The sequence below is a fragment of the Sesamum indicum genome, linkage group LG2, assembly GCF_026168435.1.
Source record: "Sesamum indicum cultivar Baizhima isolate 11 linkage group LG2, ASM2616843v1, whole genome shotgun sequence".
Taxonomy (NCBI): Eukaryota; Viridiplantae; Streptophyta; class Magnoliopsida; order Lamiales; family Pedaliaceae; genus Sesamum; species Sesamum indicum.
Window position 1 is genome coordinate 13129199 of NC_142658.1, and position 26156 is coordinate 13155354.

Consider the following 26156-nt stretch of genomic DNA (forward strand, 5'->3'; position numbering starts at 1 on the left):
TTATTCTGTGCCTCAAGGCCATGTGTGCCGCCTCAAGCGTTCACTTTACGGGCAAAAGCAGGCGTCACGACAGTGGAACCATAAGTTCACTACACAGATTGTCGCCTTTGGTTTTGTTCAATCGAAGCACGATTATTGTCTTTTTACAAAGATCTCCACTGATAGTTTTTTGGTGTTGTTGATTTATGTTGATGGCATCCTCGTTGCAGGTACGTCTATTGAGCACATAACTGCAATCAAGGCTTACCTTGATCGCTTATTCACCAACAAGGATTTAGGCGTCGCCAAATACTTCTTGGGGCTAGAAGTAGCTCACTCCTCTCAAGGTATCACTGTCACTCAAACTAAATACATCAAGGATATTGTGATGGACATTGGTTTGCTTCATGCTCGTGCTGCGACCAAACCTCTACCTCCCGGTAATAAATTTACAGAGGATGCATGCGCTCAACTTCCTCATCCTAAGCTTTACCATCGTCTTGTTGGAAGGTTTCTCTATCTCAATTTCACAAGATCGGACACTTTCCACACATGCCAACAATTTAGTCAGTTCTTGCAGCGTCCCTGTCAACGGCATCTTGATGCTGCTTTCCATCTTGTTCGCTACCTCAAAGGGACACTTCACAAGGGGTTGTTTTTTTCTTCTCGGAATTCACTGGAGTTACGCACTTATTCTGATGTCGATTGGGCCAGTTGTGTTGATACTAAACGTTTCTTGACCGAGTATTATATCTTTCTTGGTGATGCCTTGGTTTCTTGGAAAACCAAGAAACAGAATACTGTCTCTCGTTCGACAGCGGAGGCGAAATATCAGAGTATGGGTTCTACCATCTGTGAACTAACTTGGATGGTTTATCTGTTGATGGATTTTGGCATTTCTGCTCCTACTCCCATTCCCTTTTCCTATGATAACCAAGCTGCACTCCACATTGTTAACAACCCTGTTTTTCATGAACACACGAAGCATTTGGACATTGACTGTCATATCGTTCGCGACAAGTTCAAGTCCGGGCTTATTAACCCCGTGCATGTGCCCGGTAAAGCTCGACTTGCGGATTTCTTCACCAAGTCCTTACCTGCACCTTCCTTTTTTCTTCTCCTCTCCAAGTTGGGATTGGTTGACTTCACCCCAAGTCCAACTTTGGGGGGATTGAAGATATTCGTGGAAAAGAAGAAGCTACTGCTGCTGCAATTGCTTTGTTCTCACCTGCAATTACATAGTGCTGACGTGGGTCTTGAAGTTGTGTTCTTTGTATAGCATTTTTTTACTCTTTAGATTACGCATTTTTCTTTCTGTTATGCTGGATGAAACCCCTTTCCTGCGGTTTTTGGAGCTACTAATATGAATTTTATCTCCAAAACGTCGCCTCTCTTTAAGTGGGGGTTATTTTGCCATAAATCAAAGACAACCCCACTAATCCATTCCGAAAGTTATGAAATCTCCGAAAAACTTGGTGACATAGTATGAACTGAATCAAAAGCTCCAAAATCATACCATTCTCGGACATCTTCTGATTTCGACCCTTCTAACATCCAGACCTTATTATATTTTTCGGATGTTTTGATAATGGTCTTAACTGGGTTTACTCCTTTGCAAGAAATTAATTTTTCCCACATGCGATGATAGTCTTTCCAAATAGAAGAAGATATCAATTCGTTAGTATTAACCTTAGAAGTGTCTATCATTGGCCTAATGCTAATCTCTCCCTCTTTGACCCCAGAGGTGCTGGGTTGACTTGAATCAATAGGAGTTTGCACTTCCTGTGACTCAATTGTTGCCGTTTCACCAGAGTCTGATGATAGCCTTGCGCAATCGGTACTTGAATCCGACGCTACAGTTCTAGAGCCCTGTACTCTAAAGACATGTTTAGGATCATGCCCCTCCAACTTGTGAGCCATCCTTGAAAGTGATACCTTCCGAATTGGTTCTTGTAAGTCGTTCCATAGCCATGTGAATGCTAATAAGGAACTTGTTATTGCGACCTAGACTGTGTCTAGATCAACTCTTTGGATTTGTCCGGCAACTTGGGCATTCACCGCTAGCTGCCCGAACTTTCTGTCAAGCTCCTCGAGGTTTTTCTGGAGGTGCCTAAATCTTAACATGATGGAGTTTGCTTCAGATGCCTCCATTTCTCGTCAGGAAATCTGCAAGAACATTTTAATGAGATTTTATAACAATAATATTATAACAATAATATAGGCATACCATCTGATTATAACAATAATACAAGCTTTCTCTATTTTCGATTCTAATTTATTTTTTAAGAAAGCCTTGACATTAGTATTATCATCCTTTAAAGTAAATTCTTTAGCAAGTAAAAATAAAGGCCATTTCTTAAAGCCTTCCAAACCGCAAAGAATTCTTTCTCGTTAATATGCCAAACTTTGGATTGTTGTGCTGAGAACAACATCTTCTTGTGTATCTACAAGGTTCTTCCCCTGTAGTTGTCTTCTTCTTCATGAGCATTGCTGCCCATCTGTAGTCATTGGCGTCTGTGTAAACTACCAATTCAACCCTGCCTTGTGGTATAGCAAGCTTTGGCAAATTACTGCAAACCTGTTTCAGCTCACAAACCCTTTCTGTATGGATTTCTTCCCATTTCCACTTTGAACTTTCTGTTTCTTTCAGAAGTGGTCGGAAATCCTTCTTGTATCTTGCAAAGTCCTTAATGAAGATTCCTGCAAAATTAACAACTCCCAATAAGCTCTGCAAGTGTTTCTTGTCCTTGAGTACATCTGAAAAATTGTGGATTTTCTCCATAATATGGTCATTTAACTCAATCCCTATTTCGTAAATAAGAATTCCTAGAAATTCGATTTTATTGATAGCAATAGTAGCTTTATTCTCAGAAAGTACTAAACCTTCTTTATGGCATGCATCAGAAAATATTTCAAAAATATTTAATATGTTCTTTCATATTTTTAGATGCAATCAATATGTCGTCAATATAGACAAACATGAATTCGAAATAATCTTTAAAAAAATTGTCCATTTTTCTTTGAAATATCTGGGGTGCATTAGCTAAACCCATTGGAAGCACATTCCAGATATATTGTTCCTGTGGTGTAGAGAGTGCAGTAAATTTCTTTGATTCACTCTCCATCTTAATTTGATAAAATTCATATTTGCAGTCAAATTTAGAAAATACTTTTGCCCCTTTAATGCAATCAATTAAGTGTTTCTCTACTAGGAAAGTAATAACCATCAAACTCTAATATTTTACTAATGTCTTGATAGTTAATTACCAACCTGGGTTTACCTCTCTTTATCTCACCATGGTTTCTTACTAGAAGCCTAGGGCTGTTGTAGGTAGAGATTCCAGGCTCAATGAGTCCAAGACCGATATGCTCTTTGATGATTTTTTGCATATCTTTCTTGTCTTTCATGTTCATCTGTATAGGTTTGTATCGAACGTACTCGTACTTGCATTCTTCCTTGAGCTTTAGAGTAGCTTTAATTTTGTTCCTATCTCACCATACTAGAGGGTTTTCACTGAAGTTCCTCTAGATGAGCCTCTTGGCATTCTCAAGAGAAAACCTGCTTTCTTCGCTCATATCTAGCGATTTCATTTCCAGTAGTGTTTCTTTAAGGTTCATAATTTCCTCCTTGAATTTCTTATAGAAGCTATCGCTGTTTATGAGTCCTTGTTGCCTGAAAAACAAAAGAAGCTTACCAAATGTCCACTTATCCTGTATTTTTTGATGAGTTAATCTAGCATCGAAATCACCACATTTGCACGAAAATTTATAGGCATTATCCTGTGAAATGCTTTTTCTCTTCGCAATACATGTATCTCATTACCGTAATTAGTAGTAAAGATTAATAGATTCGTTGGTTATCCTGCATATATCTTGCAAATATTGGAATGAAATTGTTAACTAGCAAGATATCAGCACCTGTTCATGAAAGTAAATAGGAGGTGTTTTTACAGTAAACCAGGGTGAACCAAATGCTCCTCCGATCATGATCTTGGTTTCTCGTATCCCCTTATTGAGTATTAGGATTTTTTATGAAAAATCCGTTCCTGCAATAACGGGTAAGGTTTTCCTTGCTTATTTAGGGAAAACTCCAGGCTTTGTCGTGCAAATTCTTGATCCTGAATCAATATAAGCTGCAAAATATTCTATCTTATATTGATCATACAACATCCCAATAGATATGTGTATAGAAAAGGGACTCGTCATTCACTCCTTATGGTAACACCATCAAGGCTGAATTCCATTCCGTTACCTTTTCTTTCCCATGGTTTCTGATATTCAAGGAAACTTATCCCCAAAGTCATACTTCCATTTTCTCGTCCTGCGACACCTGGAACTAGAATTTCATGGTCGGCTGTTTCTAACATATCTACCAATAACAGGTTACTGCAAATGATACAAGTCATCACAAGGAAAAAAAATTTCTTTCTTGGTGATGTCAAATATTACTTGTATTTCCTTCCATCCTTTAGGGCATCTAAATTTTACGTTATCTACCCTAATTCTTTGAGAAGCTTTTAATAAATCTTTCTCCTTTTCTTTATAGCCTGTAATCCTATCTTCCAAAAAGGACATTCGACTACTAAACTTAGTTCTAGAGCTAAGTGTTCTATATAAAATTGGGTGATCTTTTATGATGATATCAACACCACCTATTCTAGATATCCTAATAAGATCTGGTGTCATTACCTTGATGAATTTTTTGAAAATTCGAGGAATCTCAATATACTCTTTCCTAAGAAACAAATCTAAATGATGCGTATTGGAAAGGGAATAAGCTATTCTATAAGTTATAAAATGTGGTATGTTACCTTCTTTCATTAGATCTTTTCTCTTAAAATCTTGATAAATAGTTAGGACTCTACTGAAATCTTGGTCTGCTAGGTTGTTTGCAATCTTAGGATGAATGTTAAACATCAATTTACCTGCATACAGATTATGTATCATTGTTCCAAGACAACCGTCTCTTATGTTATTGATTCTTCTATCCATTATTAATAAATGTATTTTCGAATCAATTCCTTCTTTAAAAATTGCTTTTATTACCACTTCAATAATCCTTATGTTGATCCATTTCATTGTACCAGCTACCTCTTCTCTAAGTTTACTTAATTCTTCAAGAATTTCTTCTTTAGGAATTAATTACATCTCCATCACATTACCAGTAAGTTATATAGGTATAGCAAACTCACCTGAACTTACTTTGTAGATTATGTGATGCTTTCTTTGGTTTAGTCCTATCTGGTTCAGGACTCTCCCAATTCCTACAATCCTAAATCTGTCATATGCCTTGAGGTTGGAATCTTTTCGCGTGATTCTTTCCATAGTTTTATCGGACACCGTCATTCTAGGAAAGAATCCTGACAGGCTTTCGGAGGTTTGAAGCCTATCACACTTGTTGTAGTTATTCTGACTCGATTGAAGATCCATCTGAATCCGTCTCTACTTCTTCCTATAGACACTTTTGTCTAACGGAAGGTCTTCGAATTGGTAAATGGGTAACAAATCGCTATAGTAGACTGCATCCAAGATGTCATCCGTGGCTTAAAATTTTTACTATTCACCACGTTTCTACGGGCAGTCGGAGCTATGTGACTTTTTGCTCCACAAAGTTCAGCAATTACAATTCTTGAAACTTTCATTGCCTCGGGCATGGACCCGTCTAAAAGTTCTTCTTGTAGGGGTTCTTCCGGTGGATCTTGCATCTGTTCATCGAGATCCTTGGGATGAAGCACTTGTTGGTCCTATTCTCTGTCCAGATTTATTTGTTCTGGCTTTTGACTTGGACCACTATGATCTCCGTCATGAAAAGGTTCTCTTGGAACTCCTAGGCTAGGAGTCACTATTTTGCTTTCTCCTTTTCCTCAGCTCTCTTGATTTTCCCATAATAGTCGGTAAATCATTGTTATCACAACAAAGAAGAGTTCATTTGATTTTACCTCTCAATCTCTTCATATTTTTCTGGGTGGATGCTTGATAACACCAATCCTTCTGTTTGTTTTTAAGGAAAAACATTTTTCGCGCAACTGAATCTAGTTGTCCTTTGGGTACTTTGTATGACTGGATCAACATTTCCCTCCATGGACTGCATATCTTTGCGAAGAATATTGGGGCTACTACTTCTGTTGCTACTCCACTCTGAAAAAAATACTTGCGAAACCAATAGATATATTCATCTACTGTGCAAATACTTCTTAGTTCAAGGCTAAAGAGAGCTTGTGCATATTCCCTAGCCTTTTCTGCTCTACTTCCTTCGAAGTATTCATCTCGATGAAGTGCTTTTTGATAAGTCTTGCTAGGCGGTCTGCAATCGCGCCCTTGTGAATCTCCAGCAAGGATGCTGGCTTTGGTATCTTCTGGGGTATTATCCCATCCGATTTTCATAGATCCCTCCAAGCTCAACTCAACAAGTTTTATGAAGTTTTCTTGTCGAGCTCAAGAGTAGTTGTTGCTATCTTGATAGTTGCAACCCATTTGTCTATCAACTTCTCGATATTTAAAAAATTAATAATATCCAGATTAAGTATAGCGCCGCATGGATGTAAGGGCTGGAGCGTGGTCCTTGCCCAAGGTGTATTTTTCGGCACTCTTTTTGGATTTCTTCCTATATTTTCTTTTAGCCTGGTTCCCACAAACGTTGGAGTGGCATTTGTGTGGAAATCCGCACTTTCTCTCATCAGCTGATCCTGTGGAAGATCATTAGAACATGTACTTCCCTCCGGCGGTGGTAGTGCTGGAGTGATTTCATTTGTTTGGATATTGACTAAATTCACAATCTCGAGTTGGGAAAAGGATTTCGCCAATCCTTGTAGATCTGATAGATCTGCTCTTGTTACCTTCATTATTTTATAGATCTGATAAATGAGATAATCAGATCTTCTCTAGACTTTAGCTTTGGAATCTCCATGGCCTTCCCCTTCTGGTGTAGAGGAAAACTATTCCAAATGCATCCCTGATTCGCTCTTGTTTGGATTTTGATGTCTCAAGGTTCTTCCTTTAGTTTCTCTTCAGATCTGTAATATCTGCCTTCAGATCTGTAAGGCCCTTGTGTAGATCGGGAAGGATCTTAAGGACCTCGTCTACCTTTTAGCTCAAATATTCTATTTTCTTAGATATATGAATTAACCTATGTCTAGGAGCCAGATCCGATAGGGAAACAACCACCAAGGCCAGCAATCCAACCACATTGGTTGCTCAAACCCACGAAGGGACTCGTCCATAAAGGACCAAAATTGACTACAATCCAAACCACACAGGTTTGTTACTGGATCACTTAGACCCCAAATCACAACTGCAAAAGAACCGACCCACAAAGGACCACTCTCAACCAGTTAGATTTTTCATTCAGAAAAACAGTTCACAAAGAACCCCTTTTTTAACCAGAGTAATCGAAGAAAGAGAAGAAAATTTATTTTTCTATTTCTGGTTCGATTATTTTGAAAGCCAGAAGCCATGAGGGGTTTTATAGATGCATTCCGTTAAAGATGGAGAGAGAGAGGGAGAGATACGACGAAGAAGTGATTTCTAGAGCATCAGAATCATTGGAGAGAAGCCAGAGAAAGAGATAGGCGAGGGAGGAGAAAGGGCAGAGAGGGAGAGAGCGACTAAAGAGAAGTGAAAGTAGGATTAGGTGAATTAGGGTTAAGTAGAAACCAAATTGGGAAATGAGTCGGGTTAGTAGGCCGGGTCAAACCATCTAGGTGTAGGAGGGTGGGCTTGTGGGTTGGGGCTACCATTTCAAGTCCTGGGCCAAAATACCAACAGTTCGGGTGAATTCTCCTCTTTATGTACAATTTAATACTGCTAATGTGCTTCTAATTTTTTCAGTCTGAGCATTCTTGTAATTAACCTTTATCCAATTAATTCTAATAAAATTATATTAAATGGCCGGCTGCAATTAGGGAATATATGAAATTACATATCATTTTTTTTAATTGTGCACCAATAAGCATATTTTTGTTCTAAATTGTGTATCAATGACATGATATTTCATTTATCACGTAATTAGTTTAAATTTGGCCACCAGCTAAGAATTTCCCTATAATACCAAAAGGGCACTCTAAAATCTTTGCAACTTTGGCGGTCTCACTCTCACCCATTCCGAGCCCTAAAGAGAAGCTTAAAGAGAACAAAAGCAATTTCATCAAAAAGCTTACATTCATATCTTCACTCTTCAGAAAAAGAATAGAAAAGAAAAGAAAAATCAGACTCTGAGTGCAGCAACTATAAAAGTGCAAAGATACTAACAGCAGCACTTTTGCTTTTTCAAAAGTTCCGCTATCGAAAGAGGCTGCCCACTGACATTATAACCGTAGGCGGAAAGGATATATATATATATATACACACTCCAGCCCATTCCTCCCCCCCCCCCCCTGAAGAAACCCACAGTACTTGCATATATACATGGATGAACATATATGTATACATACATACTTCTGAAGTAGCAGTAAACAAATAATGCGTTCCTACCCAAATTTCTTGCTGTCCCGAGGAGATAATTATAAGGTACTATGAAGTTCAAAAAATGACACACAGTGTGAGGTGTGACTGTGTGTCATCTCATGTCCCCTCTTCAGTCTTTACTCCTTATAACACGCAACGAACATCAATAAGGAGCTGTTGTGCTGCATTGTATTCGTTGTTTCTTGTAATGGGTTTATGGGGTGTACGTATATACGTACGCAGTGATGAATTAGAAGAAGGGAAAGTGGCAATCCTGCTGCTGTTTGTACACACTTAAATACATGTGTATATATATATGGGATGAGGGTTTGTGCAGTGATATTACACTACATGTCTGAAAAGGTGGCAACGTTTGGTCTTTGAAAATCTGTACTGAAAATGATTGATATCTCAGTACTCACTCACTGATCAATACTCAACCCCTTTTCCTTTTTTTTTTTTTCTGGTTCTTTGTTTGCTTTATCTGTTTCTTGTTTTCATTTTTAGGGTAATATGACATATTTTTTTTCTTTTTACTATTTCGGGTGATTAGTTCACATCTCTGCATATTTTTCTTCTGTTCTAGCTAATGTTCTTAGCCTGCCATCACTTTCGCAAGACAGTGTTTGGCAATGGAATTGGTGTACGTACGTACATGCTGCTAAAGTCTGGTGGTTCCTTTAACAGCAAAAATGTGGAAAAAAAGAAAAAAAGAAAGTATGAACTACAACCAAATATGTATTTATTTATTTGTTTTGATGTTTTTTTGGTTTCAGATATGGGCTTTGCTTTCATGGGATATTATTACATCATAGCTTTTCTGTCTTGGACTTGTTGCCTTGCCATTTTTGTTCCACAGGTAACTCTCTCTCTCTCTCTCTCTCTCTCTCTCTCTCTCTCTCTCTCTCTCATGCATGTGTAGTATAGTTTAGGCAGAAAAAACTGCAAAGCTTCATTTGTTTGCTGAGTTCTGACTTGCATCAGACATTTCAGTCTCTTGATGTTTTCTTTTCCATTGTGTTGCCATTTATTCATGAACTTAGAAAGGGTGTTTATTTCGATATGTTTATAAGCTATTTTAAATATATATCCATAATATGATTGGAAGGTCATACCATTTTGGTAAATTAATTGTTTGATTATTTTTTTAAAAACAATAACTTATAAATTTTAAAAATAAAATACTACGAAGTTCTTAAAAAAAATAAGGAGTTTTTAATTTATTTATAATATTTTAGTAATTTACAAATCTATCTTTGTTGATGTCTTATAAATTCTGTAATTTTATTTATCAAAATATTTCATGAACTTGGTTTTGAAATAAAATCGGACGTCTTATAATAGTCCCTCAAATGCTTAGTCTCCAATTATATAATTGAAGAAACTTTGTGCTCCAATAATTTAGTGTTTCTTTATAACTAAGTTGAAGTGGAATCAATAATAAAATAACTATCAATCATTAGAAAGAAAAATAGAAAAAGGGATATAGTAACTTCAATTTTTCCTCAAATACGTACCAATATGAAAAATATAAATATGGTATACTAATAAAGTTGGAGAAATTGCATTTTAGCCCTTTTGTAATTTTGACCTCAATATATTTTAAATATAAAAGATGCAAGCAATCCCTTGTGATATTGTAAATGAGCAAATTATCCCCTTATGAAAAAATAAATAGCAATTTACCTCTTTATATTTTTTAAAATACAACAATTTATCCCACTATGATTTTTAAAATGAAGCAATTTACAAATTGCTTTATTTTAAAAAGTATAGGGGGATAAATTGCTATATTTTTTTTCATAGCGGGGTAATGTGCTTATTTTCAATATCATAGGGGGATAAATTACTACTCACTCTATTTTAAATTCATCACATTGCGTCTCATAATTTCAAAAAATTTATAATTTTAGTTGCAAGTCTTAATTTTGTTAAATTTCTTACAGAAACAACCGTAATTCCCTCAATATTTAATGAAGCTCGTACCATGCATATACTATTTTCGCCAAAAATTCAATAGGCTTAGGACTGAACTTGCAAAGTCTTTTGAAGTTATAAAATGCGATATACTGAGTTCAAATTAATATAGAGAAAAATATAATTTTAATCCTGTAATTTATGAAGGATAGCAATTTTGGTCCTGCACAAATTTATTTTTGCAATTTAATCATATTATTTTAAAATTTTGGCAATTTTTGTTCTTTTTCGTCCAATTTGGCAGAAAAATCCCATGTGATTTGTACATGACCCAATTAAATTATAATTTTAGTTTTGTAACTTAGGGAACATTGGCTTTTTTAGTCCTATAATTTGGGAGGCATTTTGGGTCCTTCATGAATTTATTTACAAGACTAAATATGCAAGTAAATTGCAATTTCCGATGAAATTAGTCCAAAAAAGACCAAAATTGTAAAATTATGAAGTTACAAAATTAAATTGTGAAATCAATTTGTATAGGAATAAAATGTCACTTCCTAAATTACTGAACTAAAATTGTACATAATTCCTCCAATTAATATAATTAATGAACTAAAATCACAAATGACAAAGTTTCGAAACTTAAAATACAATTTATTTTTTAAAAAAAAGTTGCATGGATCTCGAGTAATATATTTTGTCTTTATTTTAGTCAGTTGACTTTTATTTTCTCATATTTGATCGTCGTCAAACGTTATCATGATGTCTGCATTTTTTTTGTTGTCTTCTCCAATACATCTGGAAATTATAAGAAATATAATATTTAAACATAAATAATTGTTATAATTAATAATAAATAATTATAACAAATAGTTATTAACTATGGATACGTAATGATTGTTAATCTTGTTTTTTTGTGAGGGTAGCTAAAATATTAAATATGGTAAATATTTTTATCATAGTTCTTAAATGTGCAGATAAATTTTTCATGATGGTAAAACTAACTTTTTTTTTAATCCATTTTATTTAGACATAATTTATGATAGTTATTTACCATGATTGTTAGTCATAACTATTAATATCGTATCCAATATTAATTTTTTTCTAGTGATATTTCTAAACATTTTAGAAAAATTAATACTTAATTATTAATCTATTTGGGGAGTCAAATGCAGAATGCTTTGCAACTTAAAGAATATATTCAACTTGCAATTAGTTTCTGAAAATTATAATTTAGCATTTGAACTCTTTATCCGAACTTAGTTTTTTTCTAATCAAACTTTAATATTTCAAACGCAGAAAAAACAAAAATGCCTTTGATGATGAATATATATATATATATGTCTATATATTTACTATATTAGAAAAATTAAAATGCGAGAACTTTACTCCTTGAGTTGGATTTGGCCATTAACATAAGTTATAAAGCAAGTGTGCAATTTTTATTTATTTGGTAAATTTTTACCCCTTGCCAGAAGTATATTAGAGGCACCTAATAGGAAAAATATGATTTTTATTATAGTTAATTATTATATTAAAAATATATGGTGGATTCTAATTAATTATGGTTGTGCAATATTTATTAGATGTTGTTTCTACAAGCGAGACTAAAATATTTGCTATAACTAAAAATTGTTGCAAATATATTGGCTGTAAATAAAACGGGTTAACTGCAAAGTACCCCCTGTTATACAAAATGAGTAAATTACTCCATTGTGAAAAAAAAAATAGCAAATTACCCCCTTATGTTTTCCATAGTAAAGCAAATAAGCCGCTCACTCGATTTCATGTCATTCACTCACTCTTTTTAGTTTTTTTTTTATTTTTAATTATAAAATTATATTTACATCCTTATTAATAGCCGTTCAATTTGTCTGAATCTAAGGTTTAAATTGAATTAACAAATCAATGGTCCAGATTAAACTAAATTTGAACAACGGTTTAGATTAAAAGCATATATTTATAATATATATATATAAATTACATAAAATTTAATTAAAAATATATTTATGATATATTTTTATTAATTAAAATTATATGTATATATATAAACAGAAAGAGAAAGAGACAGACAGAGGATAAGGGGGAAGGTGGGGGGGGGGGGTGGCCGATTGGTGGGGGAGGCAAAAATTGTAGTTATAATATTTCAAAAAATAAAGCATGTGCATCTCATATGCCATATTTTATCCAACACACTCTGGCTTAATGCTAAGCATATGACATGACCGTTTCATCAAATATTTAAAGGTCGGACAAAAAAGTAAGAAAAATCGCACTACAAATAAATTTGAAGATTAGTGATAAAAAAATCAAGTAACAATTTTAATATTTTCACTAATTTATATATATATTTAGTGACAACAATATTTCTTCTGTCACAATAATAAATTTCATGATTTTGACGATTACTTTTATCTTATAAAAAATAATATCAGCAAGAATTAGTGATAAAAAGTATGCAGAAAACTGTCACTAAATACAATTAGTGATACAAATATAATGACGACCTAATGACAATAAATAACTGTTGTCAGTATATTGTATTGTCACTAAGTTGTCATTATAGACGTGTCACTAATTATATCTGTGACAACTATAGACATAATTTTTATCACTAATAATTATATATCGACAAGATAAAAACTGTTGTCATTTAATATTTTTAGAGAATTCTGTAAAATTATCATTTGATACTTAATATCATATTTTCTTGTAGTGTTGTAAGTTATTGTCCTTATATAAAGTGGGAAGGCTGTAATCATTAGGATAAAAAATGAATAATGACTGTGTTACAAGACCAAAAACGAAAATTTTCTATCGGAGGTACATTTCCCTCTAAAATGCGCACTTAACAACCATGTGAGTCTCGTGTGGTCATTTCTGTCAATTGTTTAACAACGGGACTAAAAATGAGAAAAAAATATAAAATATTATTCTTAAAATGAGATTTTGTAATCGTTGAGACTAAAAGTGAACATAACCTAAATTGTGAGACCAAAAATAAAATTTTGTCGAATGAAAAATATTTTCTTTTCCTTTTTCTTTAAATCATCAGTAAACATTATGTTATCTTTTAGGGTGAGTTTGGTCCAACAGTTCTCACTCTTAAAAATCACTTTTGGCCAACCCTATAGTCGTGAAATCCATAATTCCAAAATTATTTTTATAAAATAATTATATAAATTAATTATTTCATAATGAATGATAATCAAACTCAATCTTGGAGCGTCAGTAAGTCACGTGCTCGTAGAGTCCACATCCGAAGTTCAAAAATCAAAATTAGGTAATAGAGTTAATTATAAATAATTTTTCTTTAAAAATATAAAATTATATTTTATTCTAAAAAAAATTTAAAATTATACTTACATCCCATTCAAAAAATTACTATTTATATTTGATTTTTTTTATTAGGATTTGAACAATAAATACTGCCATTGGCAAAAATTTATATAAATTTCTAATTCTACCTCTCGTTTAATATTTTCATAGAATAATTCTGTACTTATAAGAGAAAAAATGTAATAATGTTAATTTCATTTTGCATGTATATAAAATTTATAATTTTATAAGTACAAAAATATATATTAGAATATTAAATGAGGAACAAAATTTAAAATTTATGTAATATTTTTTATGCAAACATCAATATGTTTTGTTCAAATCCAAATTAAAAGGGAGTCATTGTAAATAATTTTTTTTTTTTTGAAAAAGGCGTAAATGCAATTTCAAAACTACTTTTTTTGTTTTCAGATGTGATCTAAGAAATTAAGCTTTAATTATTATATATAAATAGCTAGAAAAGTAAATTGAGCATTTTAAGATAGGCAGACAAGTCCTACCAATTAATTAAATCTTGGCCCACATATATAGTTAATAGCCTAAATTAGCTGTAAAAGCGCGCTCTCTCTCTCGAATCCCACAAACGAATGTTAGGCCAGCAAACACTCTTGGGGTTAGGGTTTTGGTTGGTGGCAGTCCCGGGGCAGAACCCACACACACACAAAAGCAAAGTCGTCGGAATTGCTGCCTGTTTGGTCAGGAGAGTCGGGTCCCTCCCCCCTTTGAAATACTAACAAAACAGCAACAGACAGAACTAGCAAACATGCTCATATGGGGATTTCTTGAATTCTCATGCCTAACCTAAACAATGCAAGTCAAGAAATTGGCAGATTTGCTCGTGTAAATCTAGCTAAAGCTGGGTGGGGTGGAGGGTGGAGGGTGGGGGGTGGAGGGCTGTGTATAATTCTTCATACATATGTATATATACGTATGTGTGTACAATCAAGCTACCTCCTCCATACCCAAAGAGAACAAACAAAGAACCCTCCTTGTCTCATGCTCATTTTCTTGGCCTCATTATGTTGAGACAGACAGAGTTAGCAGCTGCGTGCAGACAGTAGACACACACACACATATATATATATGTGTGTGTGTGTGTGTGTGATGGCAAGAACAAGACATATGTGCATGCCCTTCCGAGTGTTGCAGTAATAGGACAATATTGCCCATCCACAACAATTCCTTGCAAGAACACAAGAAAATATCAATCGTATACCACCATTTCATTCCCCTATCTAATCATAAAAATCCCTTTTAACTAACGGGTTTCATGGTTGGCGTTTGTATGATTGCAGGGCTGTGCTGCGGGCGGCGGAGGTGGCGGCGAGAAGTGAAGCTTGGGAGCATGAGGAGGGCTGTAAGAGCTGCAATGGAAGATGGGAAGAAAATGCAGGTGAAGAAAAGGTTGTCTTTTCAAATGGGGCTTCTGTTGTCCAACTTCTGTTCCATTGGTTTCTGACGGTGACGGGGGGCGGTGGCGGTGCTGGTGGCGGTGTGATATTGGCGGGGACGGCTCAATCTGTTTATTTGTGACATAAATTTTCTCAGTCAGTGCTTTCTTTTGGCGGCTAATTATTATCTTGATGGGTGTTGCATATATATGGAAAGAGTTCAGATTTCTTGGTTTGTTCTTACATTCTTACAGTTAACCTATACTTGTGTGTACTTTTATTTCTTCAAATCATTGGAGAAAAGCCCAAATTTCTTAGACTATAGCTGAGAAAAAAAATGAATTTAAATAATTATTTGGGTCTCATATTGAGAATTTAATGTTTACAGACTAAACCATATAGCTAGGTGCATTTTTTGTTTTTTATTTTTTTTCCTTCTGCAAGTATCCCAAGCAGGTATTTTTCTGCCTGATATATATACATATATATATATAATTATGTGAAATTCTTACATGAACCGTACTCCATTTAAACACTGAACAAGGTGGTGAAAATCGCTGGATGCACTGTAAAATGACCTTGAAATTATCAAATCTTTTTGGTACCTGCAATTGTTTTGTTCTTGTAATGTTTTTTCTTGTTTATGTTCCGAACGGGAATTTAAATTTTTGTTTATGGTAACTTTCTCCGAGTGAAAATTAGTTTGTATGATTCCACATAAACTACCAATCGGAACAAGAGTCCAGGCTGTGTTGACTCGGTTGATGGGAGAGGATCGTAGCTGCTATTCATGTGGATTTGTACAGTGGTATGCAATTTTGACTAAATGAAAGTGGTGTTTCTGTGTGAAATGAGTATGTTTTGGGTGGTCATGGTGGTTTTCAATCGCACAGAAATGTTGTCAGTAATATATGGACCTGAATTCATTTATGTTGGCAGCAATTTTGGATGAGTCACAGTAAATTGTAGCTGACAGTGGGTCAAATAAGCTGTCTTAGTCTTAGATGTCTCCTTTCTGTTTTGCGTAACAATAACAATGTCAAAATCACAACTGTTGTCTGGTTACAATTATTCAGAAATTTGTTGCCATTATTCAGTATCAAACACTCAAAAAAAAAAAAAATTCTTGGGGGGGGGGGGGGGGGGGGGGGTTCACATGAAATTAAACTAATTTAATCGCCACGAAATGTTTTTTCTACCAAAGCTGGAAGTCAGATTTCACTTTTGACAAATTCTAATTCACAAGTTTGAACATAAAAAAACATTAACCGGAATTAAGAATAATCTCTCCAGGTAAAAATAGTTCCAATCCTCGATACATTGAGGAAGTAAAGTCGCAGACGTGGTGGCTGTAGTGAAAGCGGAAAGTTATTTGGCAAAGGCAGTTGTTCTTACATCTTTGTAACCACTTGTGTAACAGGGAACATTAGCACCAGAGGGCTAGCTTCATATCAGAACAGGTGTGCACCTGGGTGTATGAATTATATATCTTATTTTCAGAGAGTGTAATATGTTTGAGTTTGAACCATCTTAACTACCCGATGTATTCCACCCGGTCTGCAGCATCTAAAAGAATGAATGCACAAGCCACAATCCAAACAGTGTTAAAACAAGGACTTAAGCTGAAATTAACAAGGTTCTACAGTTTAAGTACTCAATGCTTGCATGAAAAATACATCAAATTTCTTGAAGTAAAAAACACATAATATGACCGTTATTGAAATGAATCCAGATAAAACATGAGGCTAAGTTCCGGTGAACTGCAAACAGTTCGGTACTGGTAGATATGGGCGTTTTGTACATGTCGTGTTCATCTTCACAGGATGTCAATTATAATAGTCAGCTTCTGGATTCTAATTTCAATGCTCAGTTTGATCACACACTCAAGGTTATCTAAACATAATCTCAAATAACGGGCAAACATACAGTTAAAATAACAAGTTGTCGGAAATAGAATATAAACATCCGTGTATTTCTTTCCGTACCACCAGATTCAAATCTAAACAAATAGATGGGACTATTTATGGGTACAAATAGATCGTAAAACAGAATGATGGTTCCATAAAAGATGGATAAATACTTTATGGGAACCATTAAATAAAGTTATGTAGTACAATGACCATAATTCAAACGCACAATCAAATGTCGCCATGAATAAGCTCCTTCCCCTGTTGCGATGTGATTCATGTGGAAGTATCCCTTCATGGAGTCTTTCTTTAATAAGAAACAATACCTAAGTATAAGATGTTTCTGGAACACATTATGCTCTAAAGTTGGCACAATAATCAATCGTATTTCATATAGTAAACAACTCAGTTGATTGTTTAAGTCAAACCAAGATTTGGGCTAATATTATGAGATTGTGATGATAGAAAGGTAGTGTTTTGTTTTTCAAAGTGGCTTTTGATTTGTTTAGTTTTAGGGTTAATTACACTGAGATCCTCTTTGAAACTGCGAAATTAAACTTTCCCTCAAAGAAGTTTTGAAATTACAATTACACCCCTTCCAAAAATTTTCCCTTTACACGTGACCCCTTCTATTATGGTTTGGATATAGCAAAAAAAGAAATACAGAAATTTCAATTTTTTCCCTCAATTTAACATTACAATGTATATTTTTGTACTTCTAAAGGGATAAATGTAATACATATATATGGAGTGAGGTTAACATAATTATATTTTCCCATTATAAGTACAAAATTATTACATGGAAATGTTACATGAGTAAAATTGAAAATTGATAAAATATGTTTTTCTAAAATCAGCATTTTTCATCCTAATCCTAACAAAAGGAGATCAAGTGTAAACAATAAATTTTTAAAGGGGTATAAGTGTAATTTTTTGAAACTACTTTGGGGGAAAATGTAATTTTACATTGTCAGAGGGGATCTAAATGTAATTAGCCCTTATTTCTATTAACTTATTCATCATCGACATTGAGAAGCAATCTTCCAAATTTCTGCAACTAAAGAAGAAGATATACTTGTTAGATAAGACTATCCATATCTCATTAGCCATCATCATTGTTAGAAATTCATAAACAAAAATAAGTTAATCAATAACAAAATTTCATTCTCTACAAACTAAAAACATACTTCTTAGAATTAAGGAAGATCATAGAACAGGTAAAGAACGCCCGACGTATAGATGCGAACCAGGCTATGCTAAGGGAAATTGTTTTTCTAACTTTCCACCCTTTACCTCAAAACATGTGCCTCAGGGGTTCAAGAAACAGACATGAACATGACAGCTGAAGTTGAAACCACTTTTTCAGCTAATAATACAGTCGTGATATGATCGACTCAAAACTGATGAATGTCCATAGTTGATCCTCATTGTTTTGGAGACAGCAGACATAACACTCAACTATATGTCATGTTAACTAGCCAGGATGAATGCTCTCAAGTGCGACTTGCACCTAATGTTCAGTCATCCTAGTTTGCTATAAAAGAAGGAAACTCCTTTTTAATCCAGTTCAATGTTTAGCAAGTATAAGTTAGTAACTGGGGAGTTGATGAGGCACAATTAAAACTATCTGCAACACATGATTTCAAAAAATCCATTCGCTTTCAGTAATTAGCATCATCCCATCAACCAACAATAAGATCTGGCAGGTAAAAGGCGAAGGCGAAAACGGCAAACAATGATGAAAAGACATGCAGAAATGGTCAAGACAGTGTCAAACATGGTCAGATAATCCCTTCGCGGAAAATAGGCGATGCAGGAACCATATATTACCATACCCAAATAAACTTCCACGGCAGAAAAATGCATAAGCTCGAGATCACATCTCTTGTCTAGTCTAGATTGGCCCTTAAGAACCCCATATACAATCAATTCCCAACCCAAATGGCATCATCAGAATCCCATAGTCGTCATATCAAACAATATATATGACAACTAATTTAGTAACAAAATTTCCAAATAGGAAATTCATCTAATTAAAATCCAAAACAGTGGTTATTAGACAACATATTACAAATTGTCCACCAACATGCTCGATACATATATGCTCTCATCCACATGGGCTAATCATAATCTATATGTATAACACAACTGAATCACCAATCTAACAAATGAATTCAAAACAAATAGCTAGTACACAGACAATACAAGAATACGAATTTCCAAAATCACCTGTGTCACTATTGCTGGGCAACAACGTTCTCCAAATACCACTTGTAAGTATCTGTAAGTCCATCCTTGAGAGAAATCTTGGGCTCCCAACCCAAACCAGCAAGTTTCGAGCTATCCATAAGCTTTCTTGGCGTACCATCAGGCTTACTCGAATCCCAAACAATCTCCCCTTTATATCCCACCACCTCCTTAACCAATACTGCAAGCTCCTTAATGGTTACCTCCTTGCCACTCCCAACATTAACATGCTCCATGTCACTGTAATTCTCCAACAAAAACACCACCGCATCCGCCAAATCATCGACGTGCAAGAACTCACGCAATGGCATCCCACTCCCCCAAACTACCACTTTCTCCACATTATTCACTTTCGCTTCGTGAAATCTGCGCAGCAAAGCGGGCAAAACGTGGGAGTTTTCGGGGTGGAAGTTGTCATTAGGCCCGTATAAGTTCGTGGGCATGGCGGAGACGGCATCGAACGAATGCTGAATGCGGAATGCCTGGCACATCTTGATCCCCGAGATCTTGGCAATGGCGTACCATTCGTTGGTGGGCTCCAACGGTCCGGTCAACAGGGCGGATTCGGGTATGGGTTGGGGGGCGAATTTGGGGTAAATGCAGGAGGATCCGAGGAAGAGGAGTTTTCTGGTGTTGTGTTTGAAGGCGGAGGAGATGACGTTGGTCTGGATTTGGAGGTTGATTGTGATGAAGTCGGCAGGGTAAGTGTTGTTGGCGTGGATGCCGCCAACCTTAGCCGCGGCAAGGATGACGTATTGTGGTTTGTGGGCGGCGAAAAAGGCATCGACGGAGGATTGAGATGTGAGGTCAAGCTCGGCGTGGGTGCGGAGGAGGAGGTTGGTGTAACCAAGCGATTTGAGCTTCCGGACAACCGCGGATCCCACCAGGCCGCGGTGGCCGGCGACGAAAATGGTGGCGGATTTGTCGATGGGGGCTGGATCCATGGGCGGTAGCGGGGGGTGGTGGTGGTGGTGAAAATGGATTTGGGAATACTGGAGATCGTGAAGAGCTCAGAAGCCGTCGGTGGGGATTTAACTTGGGCTTTTTTAGTTGGGCTTGAAGAACTTTATGGACTTTGAAATTGGGCTTTTTAAGCAGAAACTAGTTGAAAATTTAGGGGAGTCAAATTGGCGAGTTGGTCAAATGATCTGGTTTTCAAATGAGTTTGAATTAATGGGTTCAAAATAGATCGGGTGGTAGAATATTCGAGTTGGATCAGTGATACCTATTTGTTTATATTTATATCTAAAATATTCAAAATTTTAGACGATAATATTTTTAATTCGACTATATTTGTATTCTTATTTTTTCAAAGTGTTCATGTATACCAAAGATTCATTTGTTAAATTATAAAATGAGAAATTCGTAACATACACAAAATACTACAGTTTTCATAATAAATCACGAGATTAATAGTTATGCAATCAATTTCTCCATAATTGTTTGTGGAATTGAATTGTCGATACTTAATCATAATAATAATAATTATTTGTCTGTATTAATCGTTCATGTTAGTTCGTTATATATTGTTATTTGATATGTTCATTGAAATTCAAAATATAATTGTATGCTATAGATTTAATTCCAAAAAAAAAAAAATTTACATGATGACATATGAATTACAAGTTTTGTCTATTTTATAAAAATCTTCACTTTCCTTTTGGTTTTTATAAATAGTGCGAAAATTTATAAATATAGAAATAATTCGTGATATATAGTACAATTAAATCAATAATAAATTAAAGTAATTAAATCTGAGTTAGAACGATTTAAAATCCATCACCAATCCATATAAAATCCATCGTGCAATAAAATTTAATTAAGTTAAACTAAAATATACTTAATATATTTTAGTAAATTTGCTTCTTATAAAAATGGTGACAAAGTTAGAAAAATATAGAAGTCTTAAGTTAATTTAATTAATTAAAACATGGATTAAACCCATTTAAAACTTATCATTAACCTACTTAAAATCTATTACCCACAAATATAAGACCTATAATATAATATAGTTTAATTTCATTCAACCCATAGCCCATTTTGAACACATGACTATGCTAATATCTTTCCCTAATTCTATTATATTACTAAAATGACTTTTTGATGGACTATCTCAGAATATTAAATATGAAAAACCCATTTAAGACCTCTAACTTATAATTTATTTGAATTTATTTAAATAAAATTAATTGGACTCACATTAAAAAATATTCATTATGTTTGTATTTGTATTTTAGTTGTTTTGTTTTGTGTTTTTGGAAATACAGAGAGAAAAATAGAGATAAGTGAGTGTGTGTTGAAAATAAATGATATGTTTGGATTTGTATCTTGAAAAAATTTAAAATATTTTAAAATAAGTGGTGTAGGTTTGATGTTTGGATTTGGGAGACAAAAATCACTGTTTATTGTCAAATCATATATTTTTATATATATTTTGATATATAAATATGTATATATATAAATATTTTATTTTTAATATTTTATATTATGTATATATATAAATGTATATATATATTATATATAGAAAGTTGAAAAATAGAAAACACGCAGATAAGGTGTAAAAACACAAAAACAAACATTGAGTGTGTTTTATCTTGTCTCGAAAAATGCAAAGTAACAAATCCAAACAAAGCAATTGTTATCAACCCAAATCAAAATTAGATGGATTGGGTCGGAATTATGGGTTCTCATCCACATTGCAACCCTGAAATCAGAGTAAAGGAGAAACGAGTGGTGAAAAGAAAAAGAGGCGGAGAAAATATTTTTTATGAAGATTCTTTTAGAACATATGTAAATTATATTAACACTTGCTGAAATTAGGTCTAATTATACAAACACTATATATTTTTTGAAATTTTTTTACATATATTGTAATTGTAATTACAAGTATATATATTCAGTATTCAATTGCGAAACTTTACATAAATACCACCTGAGATACAAAATAGTTACACCCCTCGTAGAGTGTACATGTAATTAATCGAATTTAAGGGACGTGGATGTAATTTATTCTTAAAAAATAATATCGTTTTGGATATTCTATGAGCATTCTATGTTAGATAAGTTCTCTTATTTTTGTTCAATCAATCAAAGGTTTTTAAAGTTTTGTACGTTCGGATGATCAATTTGTACGTTCTTTAAAGTATTTTATAAAATATTAGAAACTTGTAAAATGTCAAAAGGTATTAGTAATATTTTCAGTGAAAGAGTTTATAAACTCCAAAAATAAGGTATTAGGAACTCATAAGCGCATTTAGAAAGGAAAAAAAACAAACAGTTTGCTAACGTTATTTGAAAGTTTTAACAAGCTCTTTAAAAGTAATTATAAATTTATCGTTATTATAAGCTCCATTTCACTTTTTTCGGATACTTTTAGAACTTATTTTTTAAAATGGGTCTACTCTGCTCCACAAAACTCATGGGAGTTGGTTGGATAAAGAATAAATCCTCCTAATCCGCAAGTGGATGTGTTTTAGTAGAAGTTTCCATTGTGGAGTGTGGGCTGTCACATGTATGGGTTTTTTGGGCCGAACATCTTGTTGGGCTTTTAACCACGGTCCGAGAGGTGTCTTGGGCCTCCTCCCTTCTTCCTGAACTGTTTAGGCTTGTTTCATGAAGCTATGTACTGGGTTGCCCCAAACACCCACATCACTAATAAAATAGTCAAAAAGTGCATGATAGTAAATATAAATTGAATAAAAATTATATAATTAACACATAAAACTACATATTTATGAACTCATAAAATAAAATAATTAATTTATAAAATAACAAAAAGTCAAGGAAAGAAAAAAAAAATCAGTCCTTGACGTGTGATCTCCATTTTATGTCTGTTGTGGACTCGAAATATCTTTTACTATTTAAAAAGATAGATAAATATAATTAAACAATAATAATTATAATCAAGAGAAAAATCATATATTTCATGAACTATGAAACAAAAATTGACAATAAAAAAATAAAAGGCAATGAAAAAAATTTCGATCTTTCATGATCACATACAACAAAAATTTATAATAAAAAAACTTAAAAGCAACAAAAAATAAAATTCCAACATAAGAAATTTCATAAACTCATTTAAAAAAATTATGCACATCATCCGCTAATATATGATTATAATTAGCACGTTAAGTTTACTTTTGACACAACATACTATTAAATGGTACTCGGCAATTTTTCTCACTTAATTTTTATTATTATTTTTTTAATTTTATTATTGACTTAAGCATCGGATTACTGACTTTATTTTGCAGGTTTACTTCATTTCAAATTTGCAAAAGCCCAAAGATTCATACATAATTCATTAAATTCAACCATTTTTACCGGTATCAAAGTTGAAAAATGCCAAGGATTGGACTCTATCATGTTTACGAAGTACACAATAAGTGTCCAATGCGATATTCATTATATTTTAAATTGTAGACATTCTAGATTTTAATTTTATAAATACTACACTTATTAATGATTGATATCAATTTAATGTGGATGTACCCTAAAGATTTTATGTAGTGTCTTGCACTAATACATTTAAATTGCTCTACTGGAGGGAAGTGCATGAACAAATTGGCAAAAATTAAGAAGAGATGGAATGAATACATTTTGGGATTATTATATGTACACCCTTTGATTATAGTTTATTTATATAAATTACTCATATCTTTTACATAATTATGAAAATTACTCTCTGACAGCAAAAAAATAAGAATTTGTGTAATAATGGAATCATTTTTGGGGTTGTATGTGTAATTTTTCAAAAAGTAAGGGTGATGTTTTAAGATGATATCGTCGTTTTTATAATTATGGGTGTACGTATAATTATTCAAAAGACAGGAATAAATTGTGTGAATATATAGACCATAGATAAGGGGTATAAATGTAAAATTATCTCATAAAATTCTCTCCCTTGTTTGTAAATATTTAGGGTTAATTACAGCTACCTCCCTTGAAGTTTGACGTGATTACAAATACCTTCTCGCTGTTTGAAAAATTACAAATACTCCTTAGACGGTGAAGTAAACATTCCTATTTTACTCTTGCTGAAATATTTTAAAAAATAAAAAAATATATATTTGAAAAAATATAAAAAAAAACTAAGGGTGGGTAAAATAAATATTTTAGAGGGAGTATTAGTTTATAAAAATATTTTAGAAAATTTTAAATATATTGCAAAAAGACATTTTGGTTAATTCAACACGAAAATTGAATGGAGACCTAATAGAAGCTAGCAGCATGAGCTTGTTGTTAGACTACAAACGTTTAAGGCACAACAAAGATTAGTTGATGCGCTGACCCACTGTTGCGTTGGGCCTCTCCTTTTGGGTTTCACAATTGGGTTCACTTTTTGACCCATCTCGGTACTAATATGTAAATGTTAGGATTTAAGCTTTCTTCCGTCATTTTTTAACATATAAAAACATAGTAATTAAAAAATAATAAAAGAAAGAGAGTTTTTTATGTTTTTTTTGTTTTTGTAATATCATAACAAAAACCCAATTATGACAATATTCATAAGACAACAAAGAGTAATATCAATACCAAATAATATATACATTAATTAGACACGACTTGAAAAGTTCTTTAATGCAACTTGTGAGAGCTAGTGTCCCGTTGAATGATATATTGTCCCCTCAGATTTTATATATATATATACAAATTTTGTGATTTTATCTTTACAATGTCTTGTTGAGGAGAGAAGATCTTCAGACTTATAAATTGTTCATCGTTAGTTTTATTAAGAGTAAATAATTACAGCAACTTCCCATGAAATTTGGCATAATTATGGATACCCTTTTATTGTTTGAAAAATTGCAAGTATCCCTCTCAAATGGAAAATAATTATTTAGCCCATAAACGTGGAGGTGTGTATTTCTATTTTACCTCTACTGAACTTTTCAGAAAACAAACATCTGCAAGCATACTAAAAATATTGAGGTGTGCGAAATAAATAATTCATAGAGCATATTAGTCCATAAAAATACTTCAAAAAATTCTAAAAAATCACACAAAATTATAATTTCTAATACAAATTGGTATTTCGGTCAACTCATCATAAAAATTAGATGAAAATCTTATCGAGGCCAACGGAACGAGTTCGTTATCAGACAAATATTAAAATAAAAAAATACTTATAATTTTTCAAACAATAAAATAGTATTTATAATTATATCAAATCTTAAAAAAATATGATCGTAATATACCCTTATATTAGTGATATAGTTTTGTGTCAAGATCTATTTGACCAAAATTAACAAGTCATAGGTTAGGTTTGTAGATGGGACATAGTTGCATTATGTCGAATCTTAATCTCCAACCATTTGTGGTGTGCTTTATGCCTAATATAATTATTGTGCATTGAACATTACCAATCCACGTGTTTTTGTCGTTTAAGAATAATAATGCTAAATTTGCAATCATTAATCACACATTAATTCCCATTAAAAGTTGTAATATAATATCTAATCATATTTTATTTATTTTTTAGTCCATCTTTGACTGTAATGGTCATGCCAACTTGCTTTGGATTCCTTTATTACAATGCAGTTTTGTGGATATTACGTTCGATGAATTTGATAGTTAAATAACTGTCGTATACGTATTTTTAAAAATAAAAAACAATGATTAATGTATTAATATTCGAAGCACTTAAATAAATTTTAGTGAAGTGTATGTTTGGACATTTTTCCAATTCCAGCCATGTCATATGAAAGTGGTCTCAGTTCAACTCCCTAAAAGCAAGAATACAGAAGACTTTCATTATAAAAATAAATAAAATGAATTACAACCACTCCTCGTCAAGTTTTTGGCATAATTACGAATACTCTTTGTCGTTTGAAAAATTATAAATACTCGACTAATGTGTAATGAAATTTATAAACATTGGATGGATGTATGAAATTGTCAACCATACCTTTACTGTAATTTTTTTCTTGAAAAA

At 33.3% G+C, this 26156-nt stretch overlaps 1 protein-coding gene and 1 long non-coding RNA gene across 8 annotated transcripts; one reads left to right on the forward strand and one right to left on the reverse strand.

The window, feature by feature from the left end:
- The first annotated feature begins 8348 nt into the window (after positions 1-8348).
- LOC105155620 (uncharacterized) lies at positions 8349-15388 on the forward strand. Its single transcript, XR_847318.3, has 3 exons — positions 8349-8484; positions 9198-9280; positions 14973-15388. It is a non-coding gene; the product is annotated as an uncharacterized LOC105155620 (long non-coding RNA).
- An 851-nt stretch (positions 15389-16239) lies between these two features.
- On the reverse strand, positions 16240-20232 carry LOC105155621 (putative GDP-L-fucose synthase 2). Of its 7 annotated transcripts, none has more exons than XM_088875275.1 (2): positions 19205-20232; positions 16240-16625 (listed from the first exon to the last, which is right to left on the reverse strand). In XM_088875275.1, exon 1 carries the CDS (start codon positions 20164-20166, stop codon positions 19213-19215), a length of 954 nt encoding a protein of 317 aa, XP_088731401.1. In that variant the 5' UTR covers positions 20167-20232; the 3' UTR covers positions 16240-16625; positions 19205-19212. The 7 variants fall into 7 exon arrangements, with proteins under 7 accessions (XP_088731401.1, XP_011069820.1, XP_011069821.1 ...); XM_011071518.3 differs by having other exon boundaries at positions 16240-16634; XM_011071519.3 differs by lacking the exon at positions 16240-16625 and adding an exon at positions 17022-17282.
- Between the last annotated feature and the right edge of the window lie 5924 nt (positions 20233-26156).